General features: G+C 42.7%; 2 protein-coding genes across 2 annotated transcripts; one reads left to right on the top strand and one right to left on the bottom strand.

The window, feature by feature from the left end:
• Positions 1 to 115: 115 nt before the first annotated feature.
• On the bottom strand, positions 116 to 23,569 carry cacna2d3 (calcium channel, voltage dependent, alpha2/delta subunit 3). The gene is made up of 40 exons (XM_049733560.1): positions 23,450 to 23,569; positions 20,434 to 20,667; positions 19,311 to 19,392; positions 18,574 to 18,798; positions 17,307 to 17,423; positions 15,494 to 15,553; positions 12,385 to 12,547; positions 11,882 to 12,013; positions 11,344 to 11,404; positions 11,113 to 11,263; positions 10,958 to 11,032; positions 10,775 to 10,864; positions 9,379 to 9,492; positions 8,501 to 8,579; positions 8,021 to 8,154; positions 7,713 to 7,730; positions 6,377 to 6,448; positions 6,223 to 6,303; positions 6,068 to 6,142; positions 5,255 to 5,338; positions 5,103 to 5,174; positions 4,966 to 5,027; positions 4,833 to 4,900; positions 4,663 to 4,708; positions 4,443 to 4,540; positions 4,269 to 4,362; positions 3,688 to 3,783; positions 3,467 to 3,588; positions 3,058 to 3,135; positions 2,896 to 2,957; positions 2,751 to 2,795; positions 2,624 to 2,686; positions 2,152 to 2,222; positions 1,984 to 2,059; positions 1,866 to 1,906; positions 1,732 to 1,787; positions 1,255 to 1,372; positions 1,033 to 1,150; positions 858 to 935; positions 116 to 743 (listed from the first exon to the last, which is right to left on the bottom strand). The coding sequence occupies exons 2-40, from the start codon at positions 20,550 to 20,552 to the stop codon at positions 651 to 653; spliced, it is 3,489 nt and encodes a 1,162-aa protein (XP_049589517.1). The 5' UTR covers positions 20,553 to 20,667; positions 23,450 to 23,569; the 3' UTR covers positions 116 to 650.
• Positions 22,291 to 24,191, top strand: LOC125977265 (parapinopsin-like). The gene is made up of 4 exons (XM_049733609.2): positions 22,291 to 22,789; positions 22,861 to 23,189; positions 23,455 to 23,697; positions 24,044 to 24,191. The coding sequence occupies exons 1-4, from the start codon at positions 22,459 to 22,461 to the stop codon at positions 24,158 to 24,160; spliced, it is 1,020 nt and encodes a 339-aa protein (XP_049589566.1). The 5' UTR covers positions 22,291 to 22,458; the 3' UTR covers positions 24,161 to 24,191.
• The last annotated feature ends 17 nt before the right edge of the window (positions 24,192 to 24,208 follow it).

Below are 24,208 nucleotides of genomic sequence, written 5' to 3' on the forward strand. Positions count from 1 at the left end.
TGATGGGGTTCCAGCAGCCCTTGCAAACAATTAACAATCAGGATGCTCCATTAATTTTGGCACTTTCAGTGTTCCATACTTCCGTACCACTTGATTCCAAACAACTCAACACATGTCAAGGAAAAATATGTCTTTATTCGTGATCGTTTTGATGAGACATACTCATTTAACATTCTTTGAACACACAGTCAAAACATGCATCAATAGTGTGTCTGACAATGACAAACAAAATGGCGGAATAAACAAGTTAAAGTGCTCTTACTACTCTTTGATATTTTACATGTTTCTTGTGGATAAATCTTAAATATACAGTGTGAACAAAAATAAATATGAGTGTTCCAGCAATTTTTTGCCCAAACTACTTTCTTGACTGTTCGGCATTCTTTTTTTATATAACACAAGTCCTCACAGCAACCACAAATGTATTTTTATTGCACAAATAACAAGTATCACCACAGTGAGCTGTCAGTGGCATAATCTACAAAAAACGTCTTCTGCATGAATGGATGAGTGAGTAAGAATGTTGTTCTCACTAAAGCGCTTCCTGCAGAAATCATTTGTGATTGGCCTTGTTTCCTACGTGTCAATGGTTTTGATGCCTTTTGTTGTTAAGTCCGTTCGTGGCTGCTGCAAACTTCTGCTGCTGATGGTCACCTGCTGACACTCGCTGCTATTAAGGGGAGCAAAGCTGCTGTGAGCGGACTGTAGAGACGGGAAGCTGAACCGCACTCCATGGCATTTTCCTAAGAAATACATTAATCAAACCACATCAACTCCATTAGGTATGCTTTGACGGCCCTATGAGACCCAATACGAAATATATGATCTATTTTAACTTTTGTGTGGTTTACTCATACCTCAGGGTGGAAAGGATGACATGATTCGGGCTTCTTTCTGTCCTTCTGAAACTTCAGTCGGTCACACTTCAGGGATTCGTTATGTTCAACGTTGTCAAGGTTACAATGTATAAGTTCAGTGTTTCAGAAATACGCTTCATATGCTTCATGAGACACGACAAGTTGAAGTGATAAGGATATACATGATCTCAATTGGATCCATGGTTACCGGTGGAGCATTGTTGCAGTTGCACTTGTTGTCCACAACAACCATGAAAAGATTGCTGCTGGGAATCTGCTGTATGACAAAGGATCTGCAGCCCCCAGACATGATCATAATACACAGTAATATTGCAGAGCAGTCAAGTGGTGCAACATTTGAGTCATTATTTTTACTGTGAAGAAATGAATTTTGTACCTGACACAGCCATCGCATTCAATGTTTCCAGTGGTCTCTTTGATAGTGCGCTCTGAGACGAAGGCGGGGTATTCTGTGTCACAAGGCACCATCGTAGTCTTACCCGGAGATCTCTGAGCTGTCACATAGCACAAAGCACTCAAACAATCAATCACAATATCCATGATCTGAATCACTTACATCTATTTTAAATAACTGTGATTTTAGATGGATTTCAATACTGTCTTGGCACTGCAACAGGTTTATGTTAAGCACTAGAGATTTGAACACAACTGGTGGAGCAACACTTGTAGACAGATAACATTTTTTATATTGATAATTGTTACTGTCTTCAGGTACTGTCTAATTATATTATTCTGCCCCCAGTAGGGATAAGCAATAAGCAATATGTCTATAAAAATAGCAAAATGGAACCAAAATTAGGTTACCCCCAGTAATTGTGCTCTAAGCTTGTGAGGATCAATCAGCTGTTGTTACCTTTAACCGACAGATCGACATTCCACCAGCTGTACAGGTTGAATTCCAGGAGAAAACTGAAAAGAGATACACAAAGTTACTATTTGAATCTAATTTCAGGCCACAACGTTCTACATTGTATACTGAAGTCTTACATCACAAGTTCGGTAAGGAGCCACTTGACAACAGTGAAAGGCTGCAAGACAGGAACATAATGATCAAGTAGTTGCAATGAATGCATGAGGAGTGTTTCACCTTCCGTACTGTGCTTACATCTGACAAAGTGCGTGCGCTGTCGCTGCTCCCAGCGTACTCTCTGCAGATAGCCTGGTAGTCGTAAAGTGTGATCCTGCGGCAACAAACGTCAGGTTACAATGGAATCGCAACATACATTTGACTTCAAACGCACGGTACGTAATCATGTTAGATTAGGTGTGAGACCTTTTGAACGAGCCCATTTGGAGGAGTTTGTTCATCACGGCACCTTCCACCTCACCAAAGAAGAGCCCTGTCTGGGAGATCAGTTTCATTAAATAGTCCAGAAAAAGCGGAATTGAACAAGTTTAGCAAGTTGAACACAAAGAGAATTATAATACCAAATATGACTCAAAAGTCAAACAAAACCTCAACCCATCACCCTTAGTTCTTTTAGTGTCTTAACACTTATTGCCTGCAATACTCCCAAAACGCCACTAGGTGGCAATGTGCAAACACCTTCCAGGTCCCTTTCCATTATGAGGAACTTCAAAATTGTTTTACTGGCTACTGCATAAGGTAAGCAATTTCTTCTATTTTTGATCCAACGCTTATTGATGTCATCAGGTTGCATGCATGATGTTTGATTGCTGCGTTGTTACAGCAACACGCAATGAGGGATCCAGTGTGAGCAAAAATGCACATGCACAATCAGTACCTGCGATTGCTCCTCCGTGACAAGAATGAAGCCGTTGTTGTCAATGAGGTAACAGTTGATGTCCTGCAAAAGAGACTCTTTCAGCAAATGAAAACGTCTTGAACATCAGAATGGTGATTCTTCTTACCTCGCTATCACAGCTAATGCTGCATTTCCCATCCAGAGCTGTACACTGAGCGCATAAGAAAGATTTACAGGTACTTGCATATGTAATACCAATTGCCATGTTTATCTGTGACTTAAATAACAGATGCTGTAGTTCCTTTGCATACCTGTCTACAGGCGGTCCAAAACTTCCTCTGAAAGAACTCAAGCTTCATCTGAAGCCCCACAGCTGAATGCAAAAAAATATATATAAAAAAATAATTTTGTGCCACACTCATCCAATAATAATAATTCATGATGTTACCAATGACATGGGAGGTAAACGTTACCTGCAACAATTGGTGATTTTCGGTCATCAAGGAGCTGAATTGCTGTGCTTGCCAAAACAACACTTTTATTCTCCAAAGCTAGAAAGGAGGTGAAGGAAAGACAAAGAAAATCCACGTTACTGTGATGATAACGATTCACTGAACAGATGTTTATTCTCCACTAGATGGCGCCATTTACTCTGCTACATTACACAATTTAACAGCACACGTAATGTAATGAGGTCATTACTAGCCAAATGAGTTTGGCCATTCTGAAACAACACTGTAATTGAACAAAGGAGTCCAAAGTGCACACCACCTCTCATCCAAAAATCAGCTGGGAAAGGCTTCATTTCCCTCACATGTATATTGGTAGAAAATGCGACAAAGAACAACATATCGAGCACATTTTTGTTTTCATGCAGCCCACCTGTGCTGAAGGGGATGGAGTAAACAAATGTCCCTGGGACCTGCTCTGCCGCTCTCTTGTACCACAGAGGAAAGTGATCGGCATTGAACACGCCTTCCTTGTCCTCGGCTGTCAGGAAATCTCTGAGGATGACACAGAGACGGACGGATGATATTCATCAGGATCAATCAGCGCATTGCCTCATGCTGCAAACAAGTGTAGAAGTGAACAGTGACACTCACTGATTGGAGAGCTGATCTGCAGCTACAAACAGGTTGGTTCTTGACAGGCCGGTGCGCGTGCCCAGGAAGGCAATCTCCACTCCTTTGTCCGAGTTCCTGGTTGTATTTTTTTTTCAAAGAACAGGCACGCTGTCACAAAGTCACATTTAATTAATCGTATTAGCTGCTGATTACACAGAGATTACAGAATGCGCAGGGCGTTAAATACAACCACGTGAACTGACGAGATCCAATTAAGGAGCCATATTGTGTCATTGTAGACTTACATGGTTGGACACATAATGGACCTGATTTGGTCAAATTTTTGGGATCTCTCAAATGTCATATGTCGTAAATACAGCTTGCTGTAAAAAAAAGCTCCAATCTGTCATCGGTATAGCAACATATGTTGTGCTAAAACCTGCATGCCTTCATGTTGCTGTCACAGATGTGCAAGTTCACGTTTCCCCCAAAGCCTCAGGCCAAAATCCCCTTCCTTCCATATGAGCACAGATGCAGAAACCTGGTCACAATCTGGAGTCTTTTCCCCTCCTCCATTGCAGCATGGCTGTATATTTTTGACAAGACAAAAGAATTCTTACTCTGACTTGTTGAGAGCCAGTCCGGTCCAGTAAGCCTCGAGCGGAGCGGTGACAACAGCGTCAAATAACACTTCCTTGATCAGCTCTCGGTCGCCTGCGTAAGTAGTTTGCTATAAATGCACACCGTCTACCTCCAAAATGATTAGTCAGTAAATTTAAATTCCTGTTTCTTACACTTGAGGTTGGGCCTGCGACCCGTCATGAAGAGCTTGATAGCTTGAATCTGAGTCAGGTGACGGTGCTCATGCTGCTCCTCTGTGTTACAGTACGTCCTTCGGCCCAAAAAACGGAGACACGTTGTTACATCACGGCCCTCGACGTTGCTCAAAAAAGGCCTAACCTACATAACGCATGGATGCCCACTTGACTTTCCCCAAACCATGCATTACATTACCATTCATCTGCCAGGGCGACATCTGGCTGTTCCAGATCACGGAGCCCTGAAAAACAAAAGACAGTCACGCTTCAGCTGTCTTAGTCCTGCTTAACATAAAAAATACAAATGAATAAAACCTGCTGAAATTTGCTTATTTGCTCAAGTAAGACATTTCTTCTCCTTCTCACCTTTTTCAACCGACACGTTTCCTCTGAAGAAAAACTTGCCGTGTCCTCTCGAGAGGGCTACCCCGACACTGGCGAAAACACACACAAATTGACCCAAGTGCGTTAAGAGTCTCAAATGAAGTCCTCCCACTACCTGAATGGAGTCCCTTTGATATCCGTGTAGTAATAGTCATTGTGCATCTTCAACACACGCCTCTGCAACGACACATTCGGGTTGAGATTCAATTAGAGAGAGCTTCCGTCGGAGTCATAATTCATCTGCTTGCTCACCCCTCTATCTACCGTCTTCTTCACCTCCATAGAGAAGGTCCCCGTCCGCCTGTTCACCATGGCGTTGCGCAGCTTAAAGATAAAGCACACCGGGTGGAACAGTGAGAAACCTTTTGCATTGCTTTCGGCTGTAAATCAAAGTTGCTCCGTACAATGTCGTCTTTGTCCTCCCACTCCACCTCTGAGAGATCCACGCTGCTGTAGTTGGGCTTTCTCCTCTTCTGACCCTCCTGATACTGCACAGAGGAAAGCCATGAATAAAATGAGTTATCCACTTCTTGGACGATGATCTTATCACTAGCGTTATTGTCTTTTTGTGATTTAGTGAAGATTGATTCCAAAGCATGAAACCCAAATATAGCCCTCGTGCTAGATCATTATTGAACACATCGTCTGTGAAATTAACACTGTCAGGTAAATGGAAAATAATTAATACCCCTGACAGGGAATTCACGGCTAAATAACTTGACATGAATGCATTAAATGGCGCATGTGAAATCCCGTTGCTTGACATCATCGGTCGGTACACAAGAAACAACGACCAGTCAACGACAACAATCACGGCACAGTTTGGAGCCACAGAGAGCCACACGGAGAAGAGCAGAGATGAACCAACACGCACGTACAATACACGACACAAGCACAGTTGCACAGGGAGGAAGAGCACTAACACTGGCACACACGGATCCACTAGCAAAGCCGTAGCTGGCCCTCGGGCGGGCGAGCGAGCGGCTGTGGTCTCTGCCAGTGAGTGTTAAGTTACCTCTGGAAACCTCAGGCCAGCCAGCCCTATGAGTGGCCTTTATCCCTGCATGCATACATCAAAGGAAAAGGTGGGGATTACAGATCATACATGCTCACTTTTGCCTCCTGACCACATTTCACATTTGTCTCTGTGCGCCCTCGCTACCAAAAACCAAAGAGGGTCAAGTCAGGCAAACTTTGGCTTGGGCAAATAATCTTACCAAAGGCCTCAGGTCAGGATGCGTGAGGATGTAGCCGTTGTTTGTGATGGCAAAGGCATAGCCGTGGATGCCTAACTGGAGAGCAGACGACATATAGGGTTAATAATCTGACCGGTCGTTTCTTTGACTGGATGTCAAGTTGAGGTTTGTTGTACCATATGTTTAGGAATGAGCTTCATCAGCTCCTGCAGAGGGATGTCTGTTCCGACGACCCCCAACAAAATACCCTGATTCTTCTGCATCAGGGCATTCGCACGCACACACGTGTTAAGACAACAGCAAGGAGAGACAGTCGCATAACCTACTCACCGTCTCGTTTTTAGTACTGAAGACAGGCATGGCAACTGTGGTGGTCAGACTTGGGCCCGCTTTGTCATTTAACTGGAAAAAAAAAAGAACAAAAGGAACCTGAAGATTTTGTGTGAGGAATTCCCTACATTTTCCCTTAATCTATCAGTAAAACTAAATAGCCAATCAATAAAAAAAAAAAACATACACAGGAGGTCAAGTTTAGACTGTGGCAGAGGGTTGTACCCATTGTAGAAGTGTGTGAGCTTTTTTTTTTTCACCCTGTAAAGTACACCACTTAAAATTTTATAGAGGTTCTCCAGAGTGCCATCGTAGCTGCAGCGCTCACAAATAAGCAGACAATACCGGCGATGAAAGGATCGCATAAAATCTCACTGCACCGAGGCAAAGAAAATAGATTTCACTTTATTCCCGCCACAAGCTGTTTAACTGCAGACTTCGGGAGACGTTACGAGACGAATCGCCGCACGGTCCTGTTTTCAGACAAGTGGAACAGCTAGCTACTATAGAACAAAGGCTGGCAATAAACAAACAAACAAATAAAGAATATATATATATATATATATATATATATATATATATATATATATATATATATATATATATATATATATATATATATATATATATATATATATATAAATCAAATGAAATAAAATAACTAAATAACATTCACCGAGTCAGCATTGCGCCTGAGCTGCGAGCGTGTGTGCGGTTAATGCTTATTTGTGCGTGTGCATTAGCATGAAGCCAACGAGCTGTAAAGTGTGCCATGTACCAGCTTATGTGACAAAATGAAGAATGGTGGGCCCGAAGATTCATCACTACAGTCACTGGAAGTGGAAACTGGGATGCTTTGGTCAACACACACACACACGGGTGCACACACACGTACGCACACAGGCACACGTGTGAGTCTCCTCCGATGTCAGTTTTTATTATGGGCTCTAGCAGATAAAATGCAACGGCGCAAAGAATGATGAATGGTCTGTCCAAGGCAGAGATAAAGGAGCATACGCATTCCACTTTCCCAGCCCCTTACCTGTGTGTTTGTGTGTATGTTCTCACATACAGTATGTGTAAGTACAGTAAACACTTCTCTGGCTGCTCTGACAGCCAATCAAAAACTTTCAATGAAATATAAAAGAATGGCTGTTTAAAAAGTCTGAGGAAACAAAAAGCTAGCCTCCAAAGTCATTTTGTACAATTTCTCTTGATCACGGCTAGTTTGGGTTTAATTCTATGTGCTTTTCTTTGTAGAAGTAAACTGCTAAATAAATGATGTGCGAACACTTCCTTTGTCTCTACGTGATGATAAGAAGACTTATATACTTACCTTGTGTGCCTGGGAAAGCTGTTGGGGGAGAAAAGACACAGATAGTGTGTTAAATGAATTGAAGTTTGCGCATTTTACACTGACTGAAAGCATTTGCGCACTGGGGCCGAAATCCGCACGACTTAATGAAGCACGTAATGAGGAATCACTCCGGCGACATCACAAGTAACAAATGAAAACCACAAGCGCAATTACAGCTAGCTAGCAGTATCGAATCAAGTATGATTTAATTTCACTTAATTAAAATGGCTGCAAATTGTTAAGCTGCACTCACTGAGTAGATTCTAGAATTTAAGAGGCGCACTTACGGCGCTGTCCACGTAAGCCTCGGTCCACACGGTGTCGTGCTCGTGGTCAATAACTTTGGGACGACTCATGACGTGCAGATACCGCATCACGTTCTCTTGAACGTCCGCTAATGTGGAAATCTGACTGAAATATCCTGAAATAAAAACACACACAAGTCGGATTAATGCGCAGTGGGGTTGTCCCCCTCTCCTTTCCATTTTTTTTTTTTTTTGACAATGACTTTGGTGACCAGAGGTGTCGACACGTGGGAGCGGTGAGCAGTCAGGAGGGACACACTGACAGGAAGAGGGATTAGAGCATATTGACCTCTGACCCCCCCAAGTGCCACTTCATTGCCTCTTGGCAGAACAAGCCAGAGCAGACACCCTAACGTATGCACGCACACACATTTAGGGTGAAATCCAGCAGTTATCCACACATTCAATACTGATTTCATCCTTCCAACTTCTCGCTGGCAAGTGTTTATCAAGAAGTCGAACCTTTGTTGGCGCACGCCATCCATTTCAGGTTATCGGCAAACGCAGACTCCCGTCCAATCAGGTAGGGGAATATACGTACCTGGGCATAAGAAAAGGCTGTGGTCAAGAACAAAAAATCTCTCTCTCTCTCTCTCTCTTTTTTTTTAATAACTCCTAATCTTCTTTCATTTCACCCGTTATGCAGTTCAAGCCCTTTTTTGCCCTCAGGCATAGCGCGCGAGGGCACGTTGCACTGTCCTTTCAAAGCACGCTGTGTGACATTGCCAATGCATGCATGGCTCATTGCTCACAGATGCTTTGCTAAGCATAAAGCTTATAGAAAACCAAACGGTCGCCGAATAAAAGCCCCGAGGGTGTGTGAAGGGGGATGTGGGATACCCTGCCTCACACTGCCCTGCATTCTGCCAAACACTGCCAACACATGGATGCTTGACAGGAATGAAGAAAGGCACCCCGAGCTGATGTTTTTATTGCTCTGTGAATCGCAGAGCAAACAATTTTATTTCATTAAAACCGAATGTGGAATCCTGGTAGACGTGTTAATGGGGGGGGGGGGGGACCAGAGTCATGGCGAACGAGCTGCACTGCCCTTGAACGTAGTTCATTTCCCATATTTTATTCCTCGTGGGAATAATGGTGCTCTGAAATGCACCAGCACGTTGAAAAACATCATATTGATTTGGATTTCACTTGGGAGCTATAAATGAAATTGATGTAAAAAAAAAAAAAAAAAATACAATTCCCCAGATGTCAAAAGTTGAGGTGTGGTTGGCAAGTAGTATTAAAATGTACACTTTTTTTATCAAGCTAGAAAATGATATGAAAACAAACTATTCCACACCAAATTCCATGTGGGGCAGATGTGCGACGGGTTTTACCTTTCTCTCGGGCCAATTGTACTTCTCAAACACATCATCGTACATTTCAGTTGCCCCGTCTGTCACGAGCATGATGGCCTGGTTGCACACACTCCCATGGCCAGTCTGATTGAACTGCAGTCAAAGCAGGAACACATCACAACAGTGTTAAGAATACAACACAATACAACTTTATTTATACAGTCCGTGTAGAGCTGCAACAAAGACAAACAAAACAAAAAATTTAAACATAAATTAATATACAGTAGCAGAACAGTAAAAAAAAATAAAAGCTTATTAACAATATGTCGAGAGATGTTGTTAGTTAAGACATTACAAAAAAAAGAGGCAACCAACAGCACACTGTAAATGCTAAAATGGCAGCTATGGAGCCATCAGTCAATAAAATACAGTTGCCAGCGTGCTAGTTAATCGACCCGAGGAGTGCCACGATTCTTGATCCCAAATTCTGTGAAAGATGCACTGCAGTAATTACCGGTAAGTAGATTATTGACCCGTAACTGCGGAGAGACCGCGCAAGCTGAGCGGCCCAGAAATTACACTGCTAAAAATTATTACATTATTCCAAAAGCAATCATTGCGTTGTACTAAAAAAGAATAAACAACATTAGTGCTTGACCTTCTTGTCAGGAAAAAAAGTCAGACCGTTTTACATATTAGATGAAACTCATATTAGGCATTCATTTTGAATTATTTGGCACTGTTGTTTAATAATAAGAATTAATTACCTGATTATGAATCAATAGAATAGTAAATTCTAAAAAAGTTTGATAGCTACTGCCTCATGTTATAAAAAAAAAAAATTCACCGTACATAAATTGACCTACTTTTTTTTTGCTATGTTTATTTTCTACTCTCTCTCAGTGAAGCATCAACATTGAGCAGTGCAGCAGTTGTGCGCTGCCCACCTGATTATCATATTCAATGCACAACTCTAATTAATCTGACAATTGTGGCGGTACCTCACTGGTACTCACTCGCCTGAGAGCGGTGAGATAAAAAGCACGTGGCGTGGCTCTTGCCCTTATCTGCTTTGTCTTCCAATCAGGCTCGATATGAATCGTTGCCATTAATTAGAACCATTAATCACATTTCACAAGAGATGTGTGTGTGTTTTGGGATAGCACGGGCGTATTTCGACAAATCTTGTCCGAAGCACTCGTACGCAATAACAATTTGATGCTTTTTATGCTCATCTGACAGAATAAACAATTTAGGCTTTCTTTCAAGCAGATCTCTGACTAAAAAAATTTTTTTTTTTTCCCCAGTAAAATAATTTGCATGGTAGACAAGCTGTACCAATACTCAGTAGACAATGATCCAAATATAAATTTATCTGATACTAACTGTAAAATATGTATATTTCATTTTGTTTTGAAATTGCATTTGAACTCACTTCACTGAGAATTGTGAACGCTTCGGTCAACGCCTGCCCCAGAAGTCCAATCCCTTTGGCAAACAGCTTGTCCAGATGCTCCCGAAAATGCTGGCAGAAAAAGAAAATCAAGCAAATGATTTAAAACTATTCTACATAACCATAACTATTTCTTACATAACCGTGACTTTGGCCAGAACTCACATCTTTATTGGTTCTGTCTGCCCGCACCAGAGTGCTATTCAAACAAGGCTCCACATAATGAATGTTCTGGTTATACTGCAAACACACAAGCTCAATCCTGATCAATGTAAACACAAAAAAACAACATGCACTGTATTGTACCTTGCCTCGCTTACCGCAATAATGTTAAAGAAATCATCATCTCCAAGTGTGTCGAGAATCGAGGAGACCGTTTGTCTGGCGATGGTCAATCTCAGACCTTTCATGCTGCCGCTGACGTCTACTAAGATGACGACATCTTTGGGTGAAGTTGCAGCCTGGATGTACCTGTCATGTGATCAATGCAGCAGTGATTAAAAAAAAAAAAAAAATCAGACAGTTGGGGTTATAACAATGCGAAAACGTACCACTTCCGATTCCTGCAGTCAAAGCCTATCACCCCGTTTTCATCCGTATGCCACTTCACCCCTACAGAAAAAAAAAATAAAATCCAATTTTGATTACACAATGGCTATAAAACCATGTACTGAAAAGCGCCGGCATGCACGTAACCCCGCCAGCTCATTACTAAACATTGAAATACAAATCGGTTCTTCTGGTAAACATTCCGAGCCATTGTCTGCGTTACGTCGTTATTTTGCCTCCGTTGTTTTGTTCCAATACTGCTGCGAAGCAACTACACGTTTCACATCATTGACGTCTGATAACTTTGGATCTGGCAGCCCGGCGCCTCTCAGTGCGCCCGCAGACCCCGAATGGCAAATGATAATTAATTACACTCAGTATGTGCGCAGCCTCTCTGATGGTCTGTAAAATTACAACATTAGCCAAATTACCCTTTTAGCCATTTGATGTCATTTATTCTGATGCTTCTCTTGCACTGAAGGCTGATGGCTCCCTTGAGACCCTCCCACGCCAAACAAAAACACACACACGCTCACTCACCAGGGTACTGCCTGAAGAAACCCTTTGCGCTACCAAAATACTGCCAAATAAGAGTGGGATCTCTTTCAAAATTGTCCACAAACACTTTGTTCAGAGCTTCGGACCAGTAGACCCCGTTGACTATGTCCGGATCTGCCGAGATAAAGGAAGTGAGAAAAAGAGTCATGTACATCAAAATGGTAATGAAACTAATCATCCTGCTCACGGAACCAAGTGTGCGTTTGACCCTTATTGACCCCCCCCTGGAGGGCACACAATGCCTTTGACTAAATCATGGCCTCCCCTCCTCCTGTGGACAAGCTGGCAGCAGCCTCCTTTTGTGCGCTGAACATAAGACTTATGAGGAGTCCATTACAGGCAAACAAAAGCGGCTCAGGAGTTACGATTCTCTTTATACCCTTGACTTGCTATTGATCCCCCCGTTTTCAGCCTCGGCCGTTTTTCACATGAAACCACTTATTCCTGATTTCATCGGCTCCAGGTAAAACTTGCTTTTGGCTCACCTTTGTTGTACATGTTGGTGGGCACCTGCACGACGCTGAGGCTGAGGTTGACGGACAGATTGTTGAAGTGGTCGTTTGGCTCCAGGAGAAACTCTGCTCCCAACTCTACGTTGTTGCCCTCGTTGTCCACTTCGTTGATCAGCACAGCGTTGAAGTACTCGTACTGAAGACAAGTTTGGAGTAGAAGTGGAAAAATTAAATCAAATTACTCGCCTTGTATTTTAATAATCGAGTAATTGTTTAGAGACATATTTTAATTAATGATTGTCAAATTCTTCTTATTTCAGGCTCTCCAAAGTAATAATTCTGTAATTTCTCTAATCCTTCATGAAAGCGGACTGATTTATCTTTTGTGTTTAATCGAAATAAGACATTTGCAAACACCAACTTTTACTTTGAAAAGTAATGACCATCAATCAGTTGTGTAGAAAACTGTTGTTGTTTTTTTTAGTCACTATATAATAAGAAATAAACATAATTAAATAATTGGGGAATGTATTTTTTTAATACACTTTAATGCCAATAAAACTGAATCCGATTACCTGATTAATCGATAGAATAATCGATAATCCGTGCATATACTGTGCTTGTGTATGTATGCATATGGGAGGAAGGGAAACCCTTTTCTAGTGGCAAAAAAAAAAAAAAAATCAAATTGTGGTCCTAACACGACGTTGTCATCGAAAATATGACAACCAGTGAAAGGTCTTGCTTCCCTAAAGAGAAACAGTTAGTCAGCCTTGTCCTCCAGTTGCTGCTACTTCAGAAGAAAGACGACCTCTTCCTGCCTGAGTGGCCTCTTTGTGGCCTCCTGCGCCGAGCCAGGAAGATTGTGGATGGAGGAAAGGGAGGAAAAGATGGGTGGTGGAGTCGAAGGCTTCGCACTCAAGGGGAGGCGATGTGGGCATGGCCATCAAGCAGCTCGTGACAGCTCATACCACGCCTGAGCGACTCTCTGACGAGCTGCGGCGGGCGGGCGGGCGGGGAGGGAGGTAGGGAGGGGCGGTAGGGGGGGAGCTTTCCGCAGACGAATAGTGCATCCTCAGCAGAGCTGGCGGTATAGAGGCCCGTTAAGCGTGAGGGTTATTACTGTATAGTGGGCCATGGGACACTGCCGCTATGCTACGCTGACTTTTACACCACTGCAGTCAGCTGTAGGCCTCACTGCAGAGAGCTGCTCTCCATCCAGCAGCGTGTGTTAGGCCGTGCTGCAGAGTCCACCTACACACCAGGCGGATGTCTTCTCTCCGCAGAGGCATTCGTTTAATAGATCTTTATCACTGAAACACAGTGTAGTGTACTAGTTCCATTTTATGTTGTGTATTATTGCATGATAAATGTATTTCAATACCACAAAAAAGGCTTGAATCGTGTCCACTAAAATCTCTATTTTGTTAATTAATTAATACATTATTATTATGATAATTATTAATAATTATTTAACAAGGTTGGAAACAGATAAGAATAAAAAAAAGTACGGTTTGTCAGCCTAATGAGCATAATTGGCTTGTATTTTAGACGTACTGTCACAGTGTCATTAATAATACCAATGTGCTTGATAAAAATTATCATTTTTTTTATGACCGTAAGTCTCTGTCATCCTAGACATGGCATTGAAAAATATTGTGTATATTTTTTTGTTGTTGTGTGAAAAGATTGAAAAATTGCAATTATACAATTTATGAAACACATACAAAATAATTTCTGCAAGTGTTTACATTTTCAATTGATCAATTTTTTTTTAAATGAAGTACTAGGCAAAAATGATGTTAATAAACCTGCTGATGCAGCACTGAAAATACCCGATAAGAGACCTCAGCCCTGACGTGTGCTCCCTTGAACTTGTGAATCCTCTCGGAGTCAATGCGAAAACCTCACTCGTCCTGACTTGCAGCAGCTGAGATAAGAAGGCCCCTTTATCGCACCGCGGGTCAGTGAAATGGGCCGTGAAAAATGTGCGGTGTCAGAGAAGGCGAGGGCATCGAAATGATGCCACGAGGAGCAATGTCATGACATCACATCATTAACGCACATTGATATTGGATTGTTATTAGTTTTTTATGTCCTATAAAATGAAGTCCACTATCATTCACATTGGTAAGTTGTGTCGCTTACAATATTTTCAATTCTCACAACCACTCAAAAGGCTCTCAAACCATAGATTTTTTTTTTTAATAATTATAAACTATAGGAAAATTCCACTCCATACTGACAGACAAATCCGATACTTTGAAGTGTAATTTTCAGAGCAGCGCCACAATTAGATACATTAAAATATTGCAAATTAATTGATTCATTATCACCTAATTGCAGTGTCAACTAATGTTGAGTTGTTTGCATATGTCTTCGATTTTTCTTTATATCTCATTGAATTGTGTAGATGTACCAAATGTAATACAGTTTTAATACGGTTAGGAGTATAATTAATTGTCAACTTGAAACTTTGCGATATTGAATTCAATGAGCGAGCTGCTTGTCTTCTTCTGGCTTGTGAGAAAAGCACAGAAGCAGGAAGGAAACAAGGCAAGCGAAACTTATTCAAATGTTGTTAACGGTTCTATTAACTTTAAAGCACTGCCGTTGTTTCAGTGTTTGGTTGCTTGACTGGCTTTCCAATCTGGACGCATGTACGTGAAACAACGCTTTCCCAAAAAGACTTTCATTTATCTTTGTTCTTTGGACAGAGAGAAAGAGATGGGGAGGGGGGGGAGAGAGAGAGAGAGAGAGAGAGAGAGAGAGAGAGAGGCAGGGGGTCTAATAAACGACAAAAATACTGCATTCCCTCTGCAGAGACTAAGGAAACTCAATGCAGCTTGAAGTTCCGCAATGGGAGCCACTATAATGTCCCAGACACAATCAACTACATATATAAATCCTTTGGATAGAAAAAAAAAAAAAAGCAGAGTGTCTGATTCCACCCACTAACTGGCAACCTGAATCCTGATCAGCTTTAGATCTTCTATAAGCATGACATTTTCCCTTGGTGATGCGTTGTGACATCATGGAGCAGAAGCCTTCTTGTCACCTTCTCTAATCCACCGTCATCGCCACGAGATTAACCTCAATGCTAATGATTGGCTTCCATTTTGTGTGGGAACAAAAGTCTCACCTGCAGGTCTGGATTTTCTTTGTGTTGATGATGTGCTTCTTCTGCAGCCTCCACCAGCCTCTGCATAGAAACGTACAACTTGTGTGAAGACTAGAAATTAAAATTTCAAATTACTATTGACTGTAATGCTGGTTAATATCATTGTTGAATCCATTATAGCAAGATCAACACCTAGTGAATAGAAGCAAAAGACACAGCAGCGATCTGATTGGACGAGGCTGCTGTCTTGCAGAAACACAATGACATCATTGCCGCATCACCGCTTTAGAACTCCAATAGTTTGTTGTTTGTGCAGAATTTAACATTGATTATTCTTGCGACCGAGTTAAAATGGCTGACAGTTCTTGGCCGCAACCATCAGCGGCCATTTTGTCAGTGGGTAATTTGTAGTGGAGTCAAAACTGATGAAGCGATGATGTCATTACATTTTTCCAGCTATAGCAGTCCCCCAACGTTACTCACCGGTTTTAAGTAAAGACATATTTTGGCGGACCGGCACAGAAACAAAACAAAAGAAATTACCTCACTGACCATAAATATTACAAAGCATTTATAGTATTAAATTGGTTTCTTCTGGGGAGCCCGAGGGTTTCCCCAGAGTTGGTTCTTGCACTTCACTTTGCCACCCTGGTGTCCGGTAATATATGGCTCCCAATTTCCCAAACAGTTTATCCCTTAGTGCAAAAAGTGGCCCATAGCGGCAGAGAAGCTCTGGGCAGTGATTGATGGAGGGAGCCGGGCGTTGGATTTCACGCAGCGCAGCGAGCAGCAGTCACCTCTATAATAACTCCCCCCGACAAATGTGCTTGGCTCTGTGTTTCCGGCAAAATGCAACGAGCAGGTAATTAACATCCATCACGTGCGTCAAAATAACTGCTACATTAACACAATTGAGGCTTGCTGCACGCATTCAATTGGGAAATTACGCGTGGGCCGACCAAATTATAAAATATCCATTTTGACAATTCTAATTACCTCTAGTTTACAAACTCCGGCAAGCATTTCTTCCTCATTAGCAAAATGTTGCATTTGGCTTTTTAGAATGTTGCCTCGTGTTCACCAAATGAAGCCACCTGCTCAGAGTGTCATTTACAGGAGAAATTGTGGCAGAGCGAGGCGGAGATAAACGTTATCATGTCGGGGCAGCCTCTTAGGAAGCGTCTACGCAGAGGTCGTCGACAGGCTGCTGCGGCGGCTCTCGCCTCTGATAACGCCGTGAACGCAGAACATCAATCTGCTTTTTCAATTTTGAAATCACTCATCATGTAGGGAATAAGTGATAGCCCCGCATTTGCTCAAGCAACATCCCAAGGGGGTTATTTACACATCTGAAGACAGGAGCGGGCGTTTACAGTATTTTAGAGGCCTTTGTGCTTGTGTAAGGCTGAGAACTGCGTTACAATACAAAGACTTATCTCTCCAATGAAGCAATTTGACCGAGGCAGTTTTACAAGGTGCAAACATTACATTGATTTGATCTCTTTGGGTTTACTGCATGGCCACTGTAAGACCTTGATCAGTCGTTCAAAGTTTCACCTAGTGCTTTTCCCTAATGTTTTGTTTCCCCAGTCTTTATTGAGCCAAAGCACTCATTTTACATAAGAACAATTTCAAAGTAAATAAAAGATGGGCGCTGACTAAGTCTGTTGTCCCACCACTTGTATTTTTTTTTCCTCAGCGGGAAAAAGGGCAATCTATTTGTAGAGGGGTTTAGCCGTTAAAGTATTTGACACATGTAGCGACTCAGCGAGGCATGCCGTTTCCATTTAGAGAAACAAACTTTTGGTGTTTTCTCTAGAATAACTCTACTTACCCTGGTGGCTTCTGCCTTTTTGCGGAACATTTCCTCCATTTTCACCGCCAGGTTTTTCACCAACTTGACACCATCGATTTCTTCTACTCGGACTGATTTTTCTGGTGGCTTGTACTTCTGGAAACAAACAAGCGGCGGCAGAAGCAATTGTTAAAAGCTCTCGGATACACGTTTAGACTACTTCAAATTTTGAGCAATTAGGGTGATCAAAAGCAAATAAAATACATCGTAAGAATATTCAGACATCCTCAGTGTGCTTTTCTGTGTCACATCGGCATGGTGGGAAATTCTTAGCAAGGCCTCCGCATGCCGGTTGACAAGATGCAGGAAGCCAATTCTCAGATGAACGCCTGATAAGATCCACATCTCGACACATAAGATGAATAATGGTCTTTATCAGTTTGCAGTCTGATTGGATGGAGAAGACAAAGTTGGGTGGCCGTAGAGGGGCGGGGCTGCGTCCGAAAGGCTACGCATGGTAAGAGTATAATTGAAATGAGTCAGGGCAGAGGAGAAAGATAATAACGTGTCAAGCCTGGTTGATTCTAGGTAATGAACTACAGTCCAAATAATGCTGATTCCGCCGGAAGCACTGGACCTCCCCTGATACGGGACGATCTCCACGTTTTAGAGGAATATAACATTACATAATCCCTCACCTGACAGGCACATACACACAGCCTGGGATAATGCTATCAAAAGATAAACACGGCCGCAGCTGCTTGGAGCTCATTCAAACACACTGCGGATTACACGCGCACAAAAACACACACACTGGTACATGAGGCGACAAATTACCTACTGAAAGGAGGAGTGCGGGCTCGCGCTGGAGCAGAACAGTTCATTTCACGCCTGTCCTCCTCGCCTCAGCGCCCAGTGTACCCCCCGCCCCCTCCCCACAACATCAAGATAAGATTAAGCGCCATCCATCAACAATCAGCAGTGATCATGATTATTGATCAAAACAATGGCAAGTGTAGAAAGAGAGCCCCGGCGGCGGGCCATTGTGTTCTCTGAGATTTTAGTGAAAGCGCACATTTGACTATAGAAGTATCTGATGCTCAGCCTTAATGACCAGCGCCTAACGACCCTTTCACTTTCCTCACAGCTTGCTGCTTTGTGCCGCTCTAGCACCAGACACGCCTCCATGAGCGCAGGCAAAGTGCTTACATCCACAAAAAAGAAGGGAAAAATCTGTAGGGCATATTACGTTCATCAAATATTCCTTGAAATCTAGAATTTGTTATTTGGTAAAATGTCTCCTCACCTCAGGGCAAGGTGGTCCCTGGTTTTGAGCCTGGAGTCGCTTTCGAAACGCTGTCTGGATGCTTTCGCCGTATCTGCGTGGATTTACTCGGGTTGTTCCGCCTTCCTCCCACATTCCGGGACATGAGATTCGAGAATTAATCCTGCCGCTGCCTTTGGTTGAGGGAGAGGAGGCCTCTGAGCTGGAGTTGCTCCCGGGACGAGGCACTGTGATGGCCCACAGTTCCTAAAAGAATGAAGCAGAGCAAGGATATAAGGATGTCTGGATTTAAAAAATAAATAAATAAAGCATTCACACCAGCCTTCCACCCCATTGCAAACAGTCAAATCTGTCAGACTCAAATCCAGACTGACATTCATCACAAGTTACCGAGTGCTCACAAGTGGTCAAACGTTGTCATTACATCTACCGCATGGGCCTTTGTTGAATGGCTGCTCAGTTCCTCCACCTTTCACATTATAAGCCTAAACCGCACACTTGTTCAATCTATCTCCCTGTCACATCCATAACCAAGGCTCTTGGCTACAGGGAGTTCATGGGAGGGATGAGGACAGGAGGGATGTGGAATCAGGGCCGTGGTTAATGGGCCATATCAACAGCACGGAATACCCCCCCCCCCCCAACACACACACACACTTGCACACAGCATGCATCAGAGATGGAAATCGGCATGACAGTGTTCAACTGTGCCAATGCATGATCTACAAACAAAGTATATTGAAATGTCATATAAATACCTTTTGCAGCAGCTGAGATCCAGAATATTTGGCAGAAATCGATTTAATCTCTCCTCCAAAAGCTGAAGCCCACAGTTTTACACTGACAAAGGACAAAATATCATCAAAATAAGATTAGAAAAAACTCTCTCAAAATATGGAAAAAAGCAGATTTTTTTTATTGACATTTTTATGTTACCCCGCCCCTAAAAACACCTATGAAATATCTTACACCTGCATATACTTCGCTTCAACTTGTTTAACACATGCTAAATATACACAATACTTGCTCAGTTAAATGGGATCATACTGCATAGATGCTGCAGTGCACTTTGATAAACTGCTGCTAGTTGGGAAAAAAAAGGGAAAATAACAATTTCAGTCAATATGGATAATAAATTATTGTGAAAGCGCAAAACAAATAAAGATGTATTGCATTGTTAATAAACGAATAGGGTATGGTAAGTATACTTGCATATAGACACCACTCATTTGCTTAGTAAAAAAAAAACAAGCTGATAAAATATATTACAATGGCGACATTATTATTATTATTTAACCATTATAATTTTTTTCGAAGTCTGCAGGAAAATTGACGTTTATTTTTCTTCAACTCGCTCAAGTTTTATGACGCCAGTGATTTCAAATAATTAAACTCCTCATCAGACATGATTTTCTTAGATGAATACGTTAATAAAACCTAATTGGTAGGGAAAATGGTCAAAACGATATTCTTAAATGTTTCAATTGCATCGTAACAATTGCTTTCTGTTTTGACGGGCGAAAAAACTGCATTCATTTTCGTTCTTATTTTCTCTTTTTTTTGCGACGTTGTTAATGCATAACGCTTTTCCCAATGGCAAAACAGATCCTTTTATTTCATGCATGCGTTCTTTAATTTATTTTAGCACTTAAATATTGTTCAACATTAAGAAAAACTGTTAATTAAACAATTCCCTTAGCAACACCTCTCTTTCACTATTTGATCCACCAACAAATGAGGCCTGGCCGCGCTGTTAAACTACTTTTGAATGTCATGTGACCAGATGCATGCACAGAAAATCCCTCCACAAAATGTTCTGTATCTTATATTTTTTCCCCCTCCCGGAGTCAACATTTCCCTCCAAAGTGGTTTGTCACTCACACCGACAGCGGGATCCCCTGCTGGGAAGCGGCGGCCACCTCCAGTAGGAGCACGCTGAAGCCCGCCAGCATGAACAGCGGCAGGCTGACGACGCAGCATGCGCGCCGAAGAAGCATCATGGTCGGCTCCAAAAGTGATGCCGGAATCTGCTCTTGCACCCCGGTGAGCCGTCTGATTTTTCTTGAGCTGCCGTTATCCTTCTGTGACAGGAGACCTCCTCCTCCCCGCCATTCCCTATCGTGGAGGGGAGGAGGGAGAGAGAGAGAGAGAGAGAGAGAGAGAGAGAGAGAGAGAGAGGGGGGGGGGGTGGCATCAACATTTGGTGGAGAGATTAAACCCTTGAATTTCGTATTCAGATAATCTGAAATGTTATATACCTCGTTTGAGCAAATTCTGTGCAGCTATGAAGCAAAGTGCCTCATTTAATGTCCAAGCCACTGGTGCAATAGGGGAAAATGCCTTAAGCCTAAATGAGCTTTAAGATGTGACTTGATTGTAATGTTATCTAAGAAGATCCAAGAGGAGGAATATATGCAAAATATGCAACATAAAATCACCTGTGTGCAAAACCATTTTGGCGTACTGCGGTTAAAGCGAGGGGGGCCTGCTGACTTTTATGATCTTTTGATCAGGCAGTTTTAAGGGTGTAGGGTTGAGCACTCTGAATAGAAGTATAGAAGATACAAAAGATGGACGCTTTAAGATGTTCTTGTTTATTAATTTTTCTCTTCCTTTCTAATCACTGTTCTTATTCAATACAATGGGAAAATTGGTAGAACTGGATCGCACAAACTTAAGTGTGGCGTCACAAAGGTTTCTCACGGAAGATTCAATTTTTCACACCCCAAAAAAAACCCCCCCACCCACTCCAAAATGGAGCCATGCAAATTGGTGAATAATCCCAAACATGAATAATCCCCCCCTAAATTTTTGGACACATGTCCAGTGACCGCAACCGCCAGCGGCGGAACCACCACAAGCAGCTGTGTTTCAACCTGAAGCTTTTATTAGTTTAGTAATTGCGTCGTACATCAAAGTTGTGAGGAGCCCCGATCTGTCTGGAACGCGGCGATAAGGCGCTCGGATGGTTGTGACCTCACCATGCTGACTGCTCTGATGCTTTAATTAAGTGTCCAATAAAGCAGCTCTCTGCCATGAAACTGAAGGGAGTCCTTAACTCAGACCTGCCCAAGTGTCCTTGAGCAAGTCCCTTTTTAGTCTTACAATCCATTTTGGGCGACTCATAGTGACAATTTGTTTGAACAATGCGTCAAATAAAATTGCCTTCATTAAATTGCTTTGGAAGCTACATCTCATGAAGTCCTGAGAAAAATGCTACCAGATGATTTATACGTGTAAACACAATGAGAAGCAAAGGTGCTGTCGGGACTTAACGCGGCTCATCACTGGGACATGAACTCTCAACCCAAACAGTTGTAATCTCCATCTTGACTTGATTGGACCTAAACCTCTTAGAAGGTTAACTATGGGACACCTCTGGTCGTGATAAATCCTGGAGGCGATTGAAGGAGTTTAATCGCAGTAGACCGCACCTCCAGAATAGAATAGAAAGTTTTGTCATTGTCATCTGTTTGGTTATACCAAAGAAATGAAAATAATCAGTTAGTAAACAACAATTGGGGATTTAAACAATAATATATGATTTGATGCAAATAAAATTGCATTCGATTGACTAATGGATTTTAATGGATTTTAAAAACAAAGATAGTGACAGCCCTAATATGAGTCAATTGAATTCACTTAAAAAGTTGCTTACACAGCATTTTCTACACGCTGCGGTCTATTGACACCTGCTTAGTGTGACTTCCCAAACTGGGTTACCCAAAGTGAGTGCTCAATCAAGCAAAAGGTGAGGGTTCACAGATGATCATATGGCGCGGATTAATCCCCGTTAAATCCAGTCCCTGAGGATTTACTCTGACTGCTGGCATGTAATCTTCGCACTCTCTCCAGAGCTCCCACATCAAGCGTTGCGAGGACCTGAGCGTTGAAATCTCCGCATCCATGCACCACTCGTTTTTTCTCCCCAATTCCTCCCTCTACACGGGCCCGCACGGGCAGCCCCCGCTGTCACGCACAGGCTTCGTGATGCTCTCCGTGGTGATGGCCCTTTTCACCGGGCCGGCCATCGTTCTCAACGCTACAGTGATCATTGTGTCCCTCATGCACAAGCAGCTGAGGCAACCGCTCAACTACGCTCTGGTGAACATGGCTGTGGCAGACCTGGGCACGGCCATGACCGGGGGGGTTCTGTCTGTAATCAACAACGCCCAGGGGTACTTCTCCTTTGGAAGAACAGGCTGCGTGATGGAGGGCTTCGCCGTGTCCTTGTTTGGTGAGTGAACACGGTGACACGAACGAGCGACTTTTAAAAACACCGCGAGTGATCCCATCGTACTTTTGTAGGCATTACATCATTGTGCACCGTCGCCCTGATCGCCGTGGAGAGGATGTTTGTCATATGTAAACCGTTGGGGCAGATGACCTTTCAAAAGAAGCACGCATGCAGGGGCATCGCGTTGGCCTGGCTGTGGTCCCTAATGTGGAACGCACCCCCGCTTCTGGGCTGGGGCAGGTACGAGCTGGAGGGCGTGGGGACGTCCTGCGCGCCGGACTGGCACAGTGGAGAACCTCACCATGTGTCCTACATCCTGGTTTATTTCGCCGTTTGCTTTGCTCTTCCTTTCGCCATCATCTTGATGTCCTACTCTAAATTATTGTGGACATTGCATCAGGTGGGCTCTTACACAACGGTAATGCCAAATAACTCATGCCCAATGTTAGGTAGACTTATTGAAAGAAACTTACATTTTTCTGGTTCGTCGTTGATATCATTATGGGGGGAGTCAGATTATTGGAATATTAAATTCACATAAGTTATATGGCACTGAAGCATTTTGAAAAAATGAATCCTACTAATACATAACTTCGTTTTTGGTGATTGGAATCAAAATGCGACTGTATTAAAACACTAATACGCTCCCCACCGACCTACCTCAGGTATCAAAGTTGGCCTGCTTGGAAGGCGGCGCGGTTGCTAAAGCGGAGCTGAGCGTGGCGTCCATGGTCATCGTCATGGTCCTGACCTTCTTGATAAGCTGGATGCCTTATGCTGCCCTGTCCATGCTGGTGGTCTACAACCCGAAAGTAGAGATAAACCCACTGGTGGCAACAGTGCCCGTTTACTTGGCCAAGAGCAGCACCGTGTACAATCCCATCATCTACATCTACTGTAACAGACAGGTGAGGGGGAAAAATTGGACTGTACCAATTGGTTGGTTCACGTTCCAGGTTACGCTTGAGACGTCGATGGACAGGAAAACCCCATTAACTATACTATTCTGCCATCTTGTGGTCAATAAATGAAAAACTTGCGTAACGTTGGAAAATTACTTTTAAATAAATCAGCAAATAGTTTTAAAGTAAACAACCTGCTGGTGCTAACGAACATGGTTGCCATAAATCCGAATATTTTTAAGTTGTTTCAACTTTAATTACTTAACCCATAAATAATTTGTTTACAGTGGATAAACATTCTAACGATTATCTTAAATGTCACTCTACCGATACCTTTTCTTGTTGGTTTTAGTTCCGTAAGTACGCAGTGCCGTTCCTGCTGTGTGGCAAGATGCCGTGGGTGGAAGATGAGGCACCAGAGGCGACCACCACGGTGGAAATGACAAGCAACGCCGTGTCACCAGCCTGACACCTCCAAAGGCCTGCAACAATCAGACAACAAGCACTTTGCCTGATA

This window comes from Syngnathus scovelli, chromosome 11, assembly GCF_024217435.2.
Source record: "Syngnathus scovelli strain Florida chromosome 11, RoL_Ssco_1.2, whole genome shotgun sequence".
NCBI classification, from domain to species: Eukaryota; Metazoa; Chordata; class Actinopteri; order Syngnathiformes; family Syngnathidae; genus Syngnathus; species Syngnathus scovelli.